Below are 13,888 nucleotides of genomic sequence, written 5' to 3'. Positions count from 1 at the left end.
ATGATCACAGAATCCATTCGAGAAATGGATCATTCGGATGGTCCAACTCAGAGAACACGGAGAAACTTGCAGCCACTTGTTTCAACTTGAGAAAAACAAGGTTCTAAAAAATTACACACACACACACACACCATCTTTTATTTTACCAGAAAGAAGTCATATTTTCTCTTTCAAGCAGTACTGCAAGAGGAAAATATTGCCCAGCTCTCGGCTAAACTAGTTCTACGTTAGGCATGCTTGAAACTCACTTGCAGAGTGCTTTGCCAATTCATGTAATTTTGAATGTCGGTTACATAATTCTCCCAAGTTCCTAGATGGGCTAGTGAAGGAGACTGAATCCCTTTCGCACATTTCTCAGATGAGGGAATTGAAACCCAGAAAGGGTAAACCACTGAAGGGCAGAAGCAGGTCGACAGGGGCTGAAATCCAAGCTCTGAGTCCTATGTCATCAGAGGCTCTTGACGCTCTCCACTGCAGTGCCCCTGAAAGGAGCACCCAGGGGGAAGAGATGTTTTTACTTTAAAACATGTGTATTAAGGTATAATTCACATACTATGCAATTCACCCATTTAAAATGTATAACTCAATGGCTTTTAGTATATTCCCAGAAATGGGCATCCATCCCCATGATGAATTTTAGAACATTTTCAGCATACGAAAAAGGACCCTCGCACTTCTGAGCTGTCACCGCCCCAAATATCTATCCTCCCCAGACCTAAGCAACCACTAATCTATTTTCTGTCTCCATGCGTTTACCTCTTCCGGACATTTCCTTTCTTTCACTTAGCATAATGTTCTTAATATCCATCCATGTTGTGGCATGTTGCTTCATTACTCTTCATAGCTGAATAATATTCTATTGCATGGATATAGCCCACTTAGTTCATTCATTTGTAAGTGGACATTTGGGTTGAATTGTTTCCACTTCTCGGCTATTTTAAATAATATCTCTATGAACATTCGTGTACAAGTTTTCGTGTAGATGTATTTTTTTATTCTTTTGGGTATATACCTATGAGTGGACTTGTTGGATCATACGGCAACTGTATGTTGAACCATTTGCGGAACTGTCAGACCATTAACCAAGGTGGCCGCACCATTTTATGTTTCCACCAGCAGTGTATGACGATTCTAATATCTCCACATCAGTACTTGCTATTATCTGTCATTTTTAATATAGCATATCATAGTGGGTATGAAGTGGTATCTCCTTGTGGTTTTGATTTGCATTTCCTTAATAGCTAAAGAAGTTGAGCATGTGTTTATTGGCTATTCATATATCTTCTTTGGAGAAAATCTATTCAGATGCTTTCTTTAGGTGTTTGGTACTAGTCACCAGTGAAGCCATCTGGTTCTGGGCTTTTCTTTGGGGGAAGCTTTTGATTACTAATTCAATCTCTTGTTATACATCTATCCAGATTGTCTGTCTATTCTTGAGTCAGTTTTGGCAGCCTGTCTTTCTAGGAATTTGTCCATCTCATCTAGTTATCTAATTTGCTGACATCAGATGTCATGGTATTACCCCATGCTTCTTTTCATTTCTGTAAGGTCAATGTGGGGATATAGTTTTAAATTCCTACCTCAAAAGCATAGTATGTTTGAAGTTCCTGCTTTATTGTAGAAAAAAAAAAAGTCCTATGAATAGATCTATGGTAATACAAAAGTAATATTTACATTATTTACTATTGAGCACAAATGAAGTCCTAGAGAGATTTCCCCGTATTTATCCTGTTCTTTCACTACCCTGTCCTCCAAGCAAGGTGTGGGTAGCCCAGTTTGAGATAAGCATGACAAGATAAATTCTCACCAGGGAGAGATTCCCAGCTCTTCCCAGGACGGCCCATCTGTCCTAATTGTGCTAAGGTTCTAATTCCCAAGGTTTCACAGTGGACTCACAAACTGGAAAAACAGGACTAGAGAGTTCACAAGTTTCATTGTACAGATCAATCCACAAAGCATCCCTGTACTGTCACAATGGAGAGGAAAGAGATTGGTTTGTGTGTGTGTGTATGTGTTGTGTGTTTGTGTGCGTTGGTGGGGAGTGTCTGTGTGTCTGTGTTCTCTGGGGTAGATGGAAGTGCAGGGATCTTGACAGTCTCCTAATTCTGGAATACCAAGGCCAAAAATAAATAGCCAAAATGCGATCTTTTTTTCCCAAATGAACACGAAAGAAGAGCATTTTTAACAAAGCTGTATTTCATATTGTTTACTTTAAAGTGAGTCCTATTTCTTTTATTTCAACAAAGGAGATCTTAAGCAACATTCAGAGGTTCCTTGCTATACAAAAGAAAATAAAACCCAAAAATTTAACTGTATTTTTGTAATAAACTGGTGATGTTTATCATGTATGGTAAACAAAGTGGTATTCACATAAACCTAAGATGATGTTTTAATGAATACATTAACTGTAACATTTCCCCTAAACCCTTATAATCACTTGAATTAATGATAAATTATTCAGCATCAATTCCTAGTAAAGATTATTTTTAACTCATGTGTTAAAGTCATCAGAATAAAAAATAATCTATTTCCCCTTCTTTATTTCTTCTTAGAGAAGCTGTTCTTGAAGACCACCTGCTATTTAGTGATAAGAATGTTTGGACCGGACATCATAAAACTGTGAGTATGCCGGCACATTAACCTGGGTCAGTTGCAGGGACGTGGGGGCAACAGGAAAGCTGCCAGGCAGCCGGTTCCCCTTCCAGCAGGATGTACTCACCGAACAAGGGCTTGAGCTGTGTTTCTGTTCTTGTTAGTAGTGGAACATTCAGACCTGACTCAGATCTGTTGTCCCCCAAAAGCTCCCCTTGGGTCACAGTGTGGCCCCTGGCTCGATTTCTCAAGAGCCTTTCAGAAGGAATTTTACCAAGAAGTAAGCAGAGCCTACGTCCGGACCTAAGCATTTAGCCCCTTCTCCTGAGCTCCCCAAAGAGTCCCAGCCTTTCTCTTCTCTCCCAGCTTGGGTCCCAGGCTATGTTCTCAGGTTCTTCTCCTCTCTCCTCCCTCACGGGCTTCCTGGCCCTCTCCGCTTCCCTAGCCCCAGCTGGTGCCCCTCAGAATCCCGCACAGGTGCCGTTATAATCTGTCTGCTTCCTTCATTCTCTTATGTTTCTTTCCTTTTTGAGCTTAGGTGCACTGGATCAGATAAATCATATTCCTTCCTATTCAGGACATTTTCTCATCAAGGATCCATACATGGCTTTCTTATATTTATTATTTAGTTATTTATTAACTTTGAATAATGTGATTAGCTTCCAAACCCACCGTCCCAAACTAAGTCTAGAAACTTGGTTATAATTTAACCATCCAGTCCCTCTGCCATTCATTCTCATGCTTTTCTCCATCCATGTAATAAAACCCATGTTCATCTTTCTCTTGCTTTCCTTTTTCTGTAGTTTTAGTATATATGTATATATACTTATGTTAATATATTATGTTAAATTTCTATATGTATTTATGCTAATAATTGATAATGACATATTAATTACAATTAGCATATAAGAAGTATATGTCAATATAATGTAGAAAAGTAATCTTAATAGAATATTAATGGATTAATATCTTAATGATTAATAATTATAATTAATGGTAATATAATTACATAAAATAATTAGAATTTTACTGTATTTATTATATATATATTTCTTTAAAACATATTTTAGTTATTTCTTTAATTTATGAAGAGAGGATAACATTGAATATAATCTTTTGGGACCTACCACTTAGATTTATGTGTCTAAGTTTCATCCATAACATAACATAGTGTCATTGCTGTGGTTCATTCCTTCTGACTATATAGAATGTTGTGTCTCTACGAGAGTCTATTCTTTCACTCTCCCATATGGGTTTTCGGGTTGTTTACTGGTATTATGATGAATATTCTTACGTGATTCCTCTTTTATATGCCATTAAGCCTCAAAGCAGAGAGGCTCAGAGGCATCATTCCCCACAAGTAGGTAGCCTAGAGCTGCACAATTTTAAAGACAGGAGGAACTTAAAATCATACGGTCCACAGTGGTAATCAGTGCTAGGGCTTGCTGTGCACCTGCCTGTATTAATATGTACCTCACTCTATTATGGTAAATGATTTCTATCGAGCCCCAGACCGTGAGGGTTTGGAAGGCAGAGACGCTTTCTTTTTAACTCATACTTCCTAACTGGATTCTAGGCTTGCAGGCCTGCCCGTTGGCCTGCAGGTCAACAATCCGCATACTAGTTGGCCAAATATCTTTTAAATACCAGACTAATGTGGCACAAACATAAAATCCTTCAGTCTTCACACTTTTGCAGGATTCTGTAGTGACATACACAGGGCTATTTATAAATCAGTCCCTGAGGACATTTTCAGATTCATCCCTCCACACTCCAGATCACTTGTAATTCCCCACACACACCAAGAGGTTTTGGCCTCGGGACATTTGCATAAGGTGTTCCCCCTGCTTGGTGCATCCAAAACCTCCACCCCGGACAAATTCTACTTTTTTAGACCTCAGCTCCAGGGTCACTTCCTCTGGAAGCTTTCCTGACCCTCTGCAGGCTAAGATAGATGACATTCCCACTGCTGACACCACACACACACACACACACACACACACACACACACACACACTCCTGGGACCCTGTGCAAACCCTAGCACAGCACTTACCACATCTTTGTGTAAATTCATCCTCCATGGACTTTTGTGAGTCACTAACTAGATTGAAAGCCTTCTGAGAGCCAGGACTGCATTTTATTCATCTCTGCATCTCTAGGTACTTAGCAAAATACTGAATACAAGGAAGGAAGGGAGGGAGGGAGGGAGGGAAGGAAATAGAAGGCTTTGTATCTTCAGGGCTTGGTGCTATATTTGAGTCTTCAGTATATATTGAAGGCCTGCCATAAATGTTTGTTGAATTATTTTAAAAGAACAAAAGTATCACTACAGATGAGCTATGACTAGACTGCGCCAAAGAAATTGAATCTGCTTATATACCTAGTATGAGCCAGGTACTCTGGAGGAAATGTCAGCTTTACCAGACAGGTCCTGCTGGGTCTAGATCAGGGAACCTGAGAGGCGGGTGGGAAAAAGTCCCAGAAGCTAAAGAGGGCAATGCATGCAGATACTCAAAAGGGGGAGCCAAAGATTAGCTATCACGTGTGCTGGGAGTAAAAGGGCTGTGGACTGGATTGGTTGAGCAACGCATTGCTCTTCTGTAGCTGCCTGGAGAGTGGCAGATGCATGAGACATTTAAGCACAAGGATCAGAGAGGACAGACAGACACTATCCTAGGTACTGCAGATGTGAACTGTATAAGGGACAGTCCCCACCTCAAATGACAACAAATGAATACAAGGTGTTAGAGAAGAATGGTCCCAGCAAACCACCCAAAGAGGGCCACTCCCTGAGTATGGCCCTCTTTTTTTTTCCTTTGAGATGACTCAAATTCCTAAGATAACAAATTCTCATTAGTATGGGGTGGGCCATTTGAAGAAAGACACATGTAGCAAATCATCCCTCTTCATGGTTCTGTCCACCATTAGTTTGATTTGTGAGTAATTTTCAAGTACCCATGTTAGTTGTTTGCTGATAGACATTTTTCCTTTTAATAGTGCCAAACTATATAGTGCCTTCCTCTTCTTACGACTTGTTTTAATCAATCATTTACAGTTTTGGGTTGATATAGGTGCTGAAAGTGACAACCTTATGATTTAGTTTTACCTGAATTTCAGGCTTCCAGTATTAAATGTGTTTCCTAACCCAGAGGGCATCCCTCCTCATTATTTCATACGAGTCAATTCTCAATGATTCATGGACTAATTATTCAGCAATTACATTTCCTGCCCATCGGCAAGCCACAGGATGTTTTTGGGAAGTGGGACACCTGAGCACTCAGGCATTCCCCCAAGAACCTGGGTCATGCAGGGAGGGGCTCTTCCAGGAGCAGCCAGTGCTAGCCAGGGACCGGGTGCTGAGTCCTCCTCTACCTGGTTTTGACCTCTGTCATGCAATTGGTTGCCATAGCAAACCTGATCCTTGTCTTCTGTGTATCTCACCTTGCTTCCAGGGATTTATTTATGCTTTCCTCTAAATCATAAACTCTTGTATTCCAAACTAGGAGCTCTCATCAGGAGACACCTAAACTACTAACATTTTTTAGAAGAAAATGTGTAACAGGGTTTATAACATAATATGCCTTAAATGTAATTAATGTATTTTTTAGACACCAAAAATACAAAACATTATCTGTGCCATTCACAAAATAATTATAGCAGTCCTCCCTATCCAGAGGGGATACATTCCAAGGACCCCCAGTAGATGCCTGAAACCAGATAGTACTGAACTATATATACTATTTTTTCCTATACATACATACATACTTGTGATAAAGTTTAATTTATAAATTAGGCACAGGAAATGATTAACAACAATAATAAAATAGAACAAGTATAACAATACACTGTAATATAAGTTATGTGAATGTGGTCTCTGTCTCTCTGTCTCTCTCTCTCTCTGAAAATATTTATTGCTCTGTACTCACCCTTCTTCTTGTGATGATGTGAGATGATAAAATGTCCACATGATAAGATGAAGGGAGGTCGATGACGAGGCATTGTGATGTATCATTAAGCTACTTTTGACCTTCAGACGATATGTTAGAAGGGGAATCATCTGCTCCCAGACCACAGCTGACCACTGGTCACTGCAACCTTGGAAAACAAAACCACAGATAGGAGGGGGACTACTGTGTAAGATTTAGGGAAATGAATAAATTCATAGTGTGCTTTGAGTGTGGTCCAGAAATGGGATATAAGTATTAAGTTGCATGAGGAACATCTTCTTTCAGTGTTGTGAGTATATCTCTGTGACTATATATTAATATATAAACTTTCTTTGAAAGTGATGTGAAGGTCTGAATTTGAGAGCTTTCATGTGTGGAAGGCCCTGTCCTCACTCCCTGACATAGGCTGTTACTTTGACTGTCTGTTAACCCTGACCTTGCTCCCCTCTTTTGATTTATGGTGATGATCATCGTCATTGACTTCATTCTACTATGATCCTAATTAGACTTGTTAATTAGCTCTGCCAAATGTGTTGATGTCTCCTCCCCCACCACCCCTGGTCCCCTACCACATGCCTCATTCCTGCACACCTCTGTACCAGTAAGGGTAGTAAAAGGAAGTGAATTAAAATGTGACTATTTTGGTCTTCTTGCTGCCGTTGGGTGGGAATGGTTATTATGAATTTGGAGATTTCCTGAGGATTTCACATTGTATGCATCACCTGGGCTTTCTGTCCCACGGCTGGTGAAGAGCACATATGCTGCTTTGCCACTTCTTTGCGTCTTGTACATTCTAGTGGTCTTACACGTGTCTGGATTTATGAGACTCAGCATTTTCTATTCTTGTATGAAGGACCGTTTCTCACTTTCAGTCTTTTGATGATGAAACTCTGATCTTAGAGGACTCTGGAAAGAATACCACATACCTAGTTCTCCTCTCCTATTCCTCAGTGTAAAGACCATCAGCATCACTCTTTGACTGTGGGGACCCCATTTCCACTCTTGTAATCAAGTTCACTTACTTGAAATTGTGCTCTGTCTGCAGAGAAAATGAGTAGGTCTTGGATATCATATGATTAGTTGGTGGTGGTGGTCCTCGATTACCACAGATGGGATATTGGCTGTAGGTTAAAAAAAAAAAAAAAAAGGTTAAGCAGAGCCCTATTTATCACCCTCCTGAGCCCACTAAATATTAGACCCCCATAAAGACGGCAGTCATCAGTTAAATAAATGAACCATTAAGTTCAGAACCATTAAGTTACTGACCCTTAGTAGACATTAGTTTGCTAATGGACTTTATCTGCTATATACAGCTTGCCCCACAAATTAGAAGATGTGGCCTCCTTTTATACTTTAAGTTACCTTCCCCTCCACCTCTCATGAAGAAGCCCTGGGGCCAAGCAGATGACTCTCTTTTTCCCTCTTAACTCAAGTGCTCACAAAAGGTTAAGAGGCCATCTTGCCAGACCTCACACAGAGATGGAAATGGGACTTGGAAGTCACCACAAACACAGGGTAACATTCTCCCCAGGCTTCCTCACTGCATACACTGGGTTCTGATGCCTGAACCACATCCTACAGATTAGCTCTCCAACTGCTCAGTCCACGTGGCAGAAAATAACATTATAATCCCAAGACACTACAGCTTCTGTTATTTTTTAAATTTTTTATTATGTTATGTTAGTCACCATACAGTACATCATTAGTTTCTGATGTAGTGTTCCATGACTCATTGTTTGCGTATAACACCCAGTGCTCCATGCAGTATGTGCCCTCCTTAATACCCATCACTGACCTAGCCCAATACCCCACACCCCTCCCCTCTGAAGCCCTCAGTTTGTTTCCCAGAGTCCATAGTCTCTCGTGGTTCATTCTCCCTTCTGTTTACCCCCCCATTCTTCCTTTCCTTCTCCTACCGATCTCCCTGCTATTTCTTATGTTCCATAAATGAGTAAAACCATATGATAATTGTCTTTCTCTGCTTGACTTATTTCACTTAGCATAATCTCCTCCAGTCCCATCGATGTTGCCGCAAATGTTGTGTAATCATTCTTTCTGATGGCTGAGTAATAGTCCATTGTGTATATGGACCACATCTTCTTTATCCATTCATCTGTTAAAGGGCATCTCGGCTCCTTCCACAATTTAGCTATTGTGGACAATGCTGCTATGAACATTGGGATGCATATGGCCCTTCTTTTCACTACGACTGTAACTTTGGGGTAAATACCCAGTAGTGTAATTGCTGGGTCATAGGGTAACTCTATTTATAACTTTTTGAGGGACCTCCACACTGTTTTCCAAAGGGGCTGTACCAACTTGCATTCCCACCAACAGTGTAAGAGGGTTCCCCTTTCTCCACATCCTCTCCAACATTTGTTGTTTCTCGCCTTGTCCATTTTTGCCATTCTAACTGGCGTACGGTGGTATCTCGATGTGGTTTTGATTTGCATTTCCCTGATGGCTGATGATTTTGAGCATTTTTTCATGTGTCTCTTAGCCATTTGTATGTCTTCATTGGAAAAGTGTCTTCATATCTTCTGCCCATTTTTTGATTTGATTATTTGTTTCTCGTGTATTGAGTTTGAGAAGTTCTTTATAGATCTTGGATACCAGCCTTTTATCTGTAGCATCATTCGCAAATATCTTCTCCCATTCCGTGGGCTGCCTCTTAGTTTTGATGACTGTTTCCTTTGCTATGCAGAAGCTTTTTATCTTGATGAAGTCCCACAAGTTCATTTTATCTTTTGTTTCTCCTGCCTTTGGAGACGTGTCATGAAAAAAGTTGCTGTGGCCGATGTCAAAGAGGTTACAGCCTATGTTCTCCTCTATGATTTTGATGGATTCCTGTCTCACATCAAGGTCTTTCATCCATTTGGAGTTTATCTTTGTGTATGGTGTGAGAGAGTGGTTAAGTTTCATTTTTTGCATGTAGCTGTCCAATTTTCCCAACACCATTTATTGAAGAGACTGTCTTTTTTCCACTGGATGTTTTTTCCTGCTTTGTCAAAGATTAGTTGACCATAGAGCCAAGGGTCCATTTCTGGAGTCTCTATTCTGTTCCACTGGTCTATGTGTCTGTTTTTGTGCCCATACCATGCTGTCTTGGTGATCACAGCTTTGTAGTATAGCTTGAAATCAGGCAACATGATGTCCCCAGCTTTGTTTTTCCTTTTCAACATTTGCTTGGCGAATTGGGGCCTTTTCTGGTTCCACACAAATTTAAGGGCTGTTTGTTCCAGCTCTTTGAAAAATGTCATTGTTATTTTGATAGGGATGGCATTGAAAGTGTAGAATGCTCTGGGTATCATAGACATTTTAACTACGTTTATTCTTCCGATCCATGAGCATGGAATGTTTTTCCATCTTTTTGTGTCTTCTTCAATGTCTTTCAACAGTGATCTGTAGTTTCTAGAATATAGATCCTTTACCTCTCTGGTTAAGTTAATTCCGAGGTATCATATGATTTTTGGTGCTATTGTAAATGGAATTGATTCCCTAATTTCTTTTTTTTTCAGTCTCATTGTTCATGTATAGAAATACAACTGATTTCTGAGCAATGATTTTGTATCCTGCCACATTACTGTATTGTTCTATGAGTTCTAGTAATTTGGGGGTGGAGTCTTTTGGGTTTTCCATATAGAGTATCATGTCATCTGCGAAGAGAGTTTGACTTCTTCTTTGCTGATTTGAATACCTTTTATTCTTTTTTGTAGTCTGATTGCTGTTGCAAGGACTTCTAGTACTATGTTGAACAATAATGGCAAGAGTGGGCATCCTTGTCATGTTCCTGATCTTAAGGGAAAGGCCTTCAGCTTTTCCTCATTGAGAATGATATTTGCTGTAGGCTTTTCATAGATGATTTTTATGAGATTGAGGAATGTACCCTCTATCCCTACACTGAAGTGTTTTAATCAGGAAAAGATGCTGTATTTTGTCAAATGATTTTTCTGCATCAATTGAGAGGATCATATGGTTCTTGACTCTTTTCTTGTTGATATGATCTATCACACTGATCGATATGCGAATGTTGAACCACATTTGCATCCCAGGGATGAATCCCACTTGGTCGTGATGGATAATCCTTTTAATGTACTGTTGGATCCTATTAGCAAGGATCTTGTTGAGAATTTTGGCATCCATATTCATCAGGGATATCGGTCTGTAATTCTCCTTATTGATGGGGTCTTTGCCTGGTTTGGGGATCGAGGTAATACTGGCCTCATAGAATGAGTTTGGTAGTTTTCCTTCTGTTTCTATTTTTTGAAACAGCTTCAGGAGAATAGGTATTATTTCTTCTTTGAATGTTTGGTAGAATTCCCCTGGGAATCCGTCAGGCCCTGGACTCTTGTTTTTGGGGAGGTTTTTGATCACTGCTTCAATCTCTTCATAATTAAATAATCAATTTCTTCCTGTTTCAGACTTGGTAGTTTATAGGTTTCCAGGAAGGCATCCATTTCTTCCAGGTTGTTTAATTTATTGGCATATAGTTGTTGATAATAGTTTCTAATGATTCTATCTATTTCTTTGGTGTTGGTCGTGATCTCTCCCCTTTCATTCATAATTTTATTAATTTGGGTCCTTTCTCTATTCTTTTGGATAAGTCTGGCCTGTGGCTTATCGATCTTATTTATTCTTTCAAAGAACCAGCTTCTAGTTTTGTTGATCTGCTCTACTCTGCTCCTGGTTTCTATTTCATTGATTTCTGCTCTAATCTTGGTCAACTGCCTTCTCATGTGTGGGTTAGGCCTGTTCTTCTGTTCCAGCTCCAGCTTCTTAAGGTGAGAATTCAAAAACTGCATTTTAGATTTTTCTGTTCTTTTGAGTGAGGCTTGGATGGCTATGTATTTTCCCCTTAGAACTGCCTTTGCAGTGTCCCATAGGTTTTTGATCGATGTGTTTTCGTTCTCATTGGTTTCCATAAATTGTTTAAGCTCTTCTTTAATTCTCTGGTTTACCCTATCACTCTTAAGCAGGATTGTTCTTAGTTTCCAAGTGTTTGAGTTTCTTCCTAATTTTTCCTTGTGGTTGAGTTCCAGTTTCAAAGCATTGTGGTCTTAGAATATGAAAGGAATCATCTCAGTCTTTTGGTATCGGTTGAGACCTGTTTTGTGACCCGGTATATGGTCTATTCTGGAGAAAGTTCCATGTGCATTCGAAAAGAATGAGTATTCTGTTGTTGTGGGGTGTAGTGTTCTGTACATATCTATGAGGTCCATCTGGTCCAGTATGTCATTCAAAGCTCTTGTTTCTTTGTTGATTTTCTCCTTAGGTGATCTGTCTATTGCTGAGAGTGGAGGGTTGAGGTCCCCTCCTATTAACATATTATTATCTATATGTCTCTTTATTCTGGTTAAGGGTTGGCTTGTGTATCTAGCTGCTCCCCTGTTGGGGGCATAGATATTTATAATTGTCATATCCACTTGTTGGATGCATCCTTTAAGAATAATACAGTGTCCTTCTGTATCTCTAACTACAGTTTTTAGTTTAAAATCTAATCTGTGTGATATAAGAATTGCTACCCCAGCTTTCTTTTGAGGTCCATTGGCATGAAAAATGTTTTCCCATCCCTTCACTTTCAGTCTGGGTGTATCTTTAGGTTCAAAATGAGTCTCTTGTAGACAGCAAATGGATGTGTCATGTCTTTTTATCCAATATGCAACCCTGTGGCATTTTATGGGAGCATTTAGGCCATTCACATTGAGAGTGATTATTGAGAGAGATGATTTTAATGATGTTATGTTGCCTGTGAAGCCTTTGTTTCTATAGATTGTAAATTTCTGTTCTGTATCACTCCTGGGGTCTTTTTACTTTTATAGAAACCCCCCCCCTTAATATTTCTTGTAGGGCTGGCTTGGTGGTCACATATTCTTTCAGTTTCTGCCGGTCTTGGAAGGTCCTTGTCTCTCCATCAATTCTGAATGACAGCCTTGCTGGATAAAGGATCCTTGGCTGCATGTTCTTCTCACTTAGTGCTCTGAATATGTCTTGCCAGCCCTTTCTGGCTTGCCAGTTCTCTGTAGACGGGTCTGATGTTATTCTGATGTTCCTCCCTCTGTAGGTGAGGATTTTCTTCCTCCTGGCCGCTTTCAAGATTATATCCTTGGATCTAATGTTTGCGAATTGTACTATTATGTGACGTGGTGTTGGTCTGTTCTCATTGATCTTGGGAGGGGTCCTCTCTGCCTCTTGGACACGAATGCTTGTTTCCTTCACCAGATTAGGGAACTTCTCAGCTACAATTTGTTCAAATATCTCTTCTAGACCTCTCTCTTTCCCCACCCCCTCGGGGATGCCGATGATTCTGACATTGGAATGTTTCATTGAGTCAGTAATCTCTTGTAATCTACATTCTTGAGATTGGATTTTTTTGAGCCAAGTTCCCATTTTTTCCTTCTTTTCTATCATCCCATCTTCCAATTCACTAATTCGTTCTTCTGCCTCATTTACCCTGGTTGTCAGAGCATCCAGTTTAGGCTGCATTTGATTCATACCCTTTTTAATTTCTGCAAAATTCACTCTCATTTCTGCCCTTAGAGATTCTGTATTCTTGTTAATATTTTTTTCAAGCCTACACATCATCTTGACCATTGTTACTCTGAACTCCATTTCTGACAGTTTGGTTATATCCATATACATTAGTTCTGTGGCAGAGGCCACAGTCTCTGTTTCTTTCCTTTGTTGAGGATTCCTCCTCCTTGTCATTCTGATGAGGAGAGTTTGTGGGGATGTACAGAGCCCAAATTATTGACCAGGACCCAGGCAGTGTGCACTTGTTTTATAAGAACCTTAGAGATGTGGGCTTCTTGATTTTTCAGCCTGCCTTCTGGAGGAGGGGCCTGCCACACTGATATTCAGGCAACCCTGTTTGGGTAGAGTTGCCCTGTTCCCTGCGAGGGGAGATGGGGATGGGCACAATGTGAACCGGTATTTCCGGGCCTTTGTTCTCTGGAGGCTTTCCCTGGTGGTTTTCTGTGACTCTTCTGAGAGTCAGAGCAGCAGTGGTTGTATCCTAGCCTCTGTCTCAGAACAGAGAGATTACAGTCTGCTCTCCACTGAGCTCTCCTGGCCACTTTAACTCTTTCTGTCAGTGCTGCTAAACCCCGCAGCATCCCAGGTTGTGTGCCCCACAGCCACTCTCCCAGTCCTCACTCCCAGGGCCCACACATCTGTGTCCTTTGTGCTTCTAACACCGCCATCTGCCCCCAGTTCCCGCGCGCGCTCCCGAGCTCCCTGTTTCAGTGTGGTTCACGCGTGCTCTGGAGCTCCCAGTTTTCAGTCTGGTTCGAGTGAGCACTCCAGAGCTCTGGTTTTCAGTTTGGTTGCCCACACACACCCGAGCTCCCGG

At 40.5% G+C, this 13,888-nt stretch overlaps 1 protein-coding gene across 2 annotated transcripts in view; it reads left to right on the top strand.

Annotated features, from left to right (window-relative positions):
• The window catches only part of AOAH (acyloxyacyl hydrolase), a 243,487-nt gene that overhangs the window by 102,062 nt on the left and 127,537 nt on the right, over window positions 1-13,888 (top strand). For both annotated transcript variants that reach the window (XM_026509300.4, XM_026509309.4), the window contains exon 3: window positions 2,553-2,619. In XM_026509300.4, the coding sequence (XP_026365085.3) occupies window positions 2,553-2,619 (67 nt within the window). The remainder of the gene's footprint in view (window positions 1-2,552; window positions 2,620-13,888) is intronic.

The sequence above is a fragment of the Ursus arctos genome, unplaced genomic scaffold (genome assembly GCF_023065955.2).
Source record: "Ursus arctos isolate Adak ecotype North America unplaced genomic scaffold, UrsArc2.0 scaffold_3, whole genome shotgun sequence".
NCBI lineage: Eukaryota > Metazoa > Chordata > Mammalia > Carnivora > Ursidae > Ursus > Ursus arctos.
Note: the sequence above shows the minus strand (reverse complement) of the source record. Positions and strands in the feature narration are given on the sequence as shown.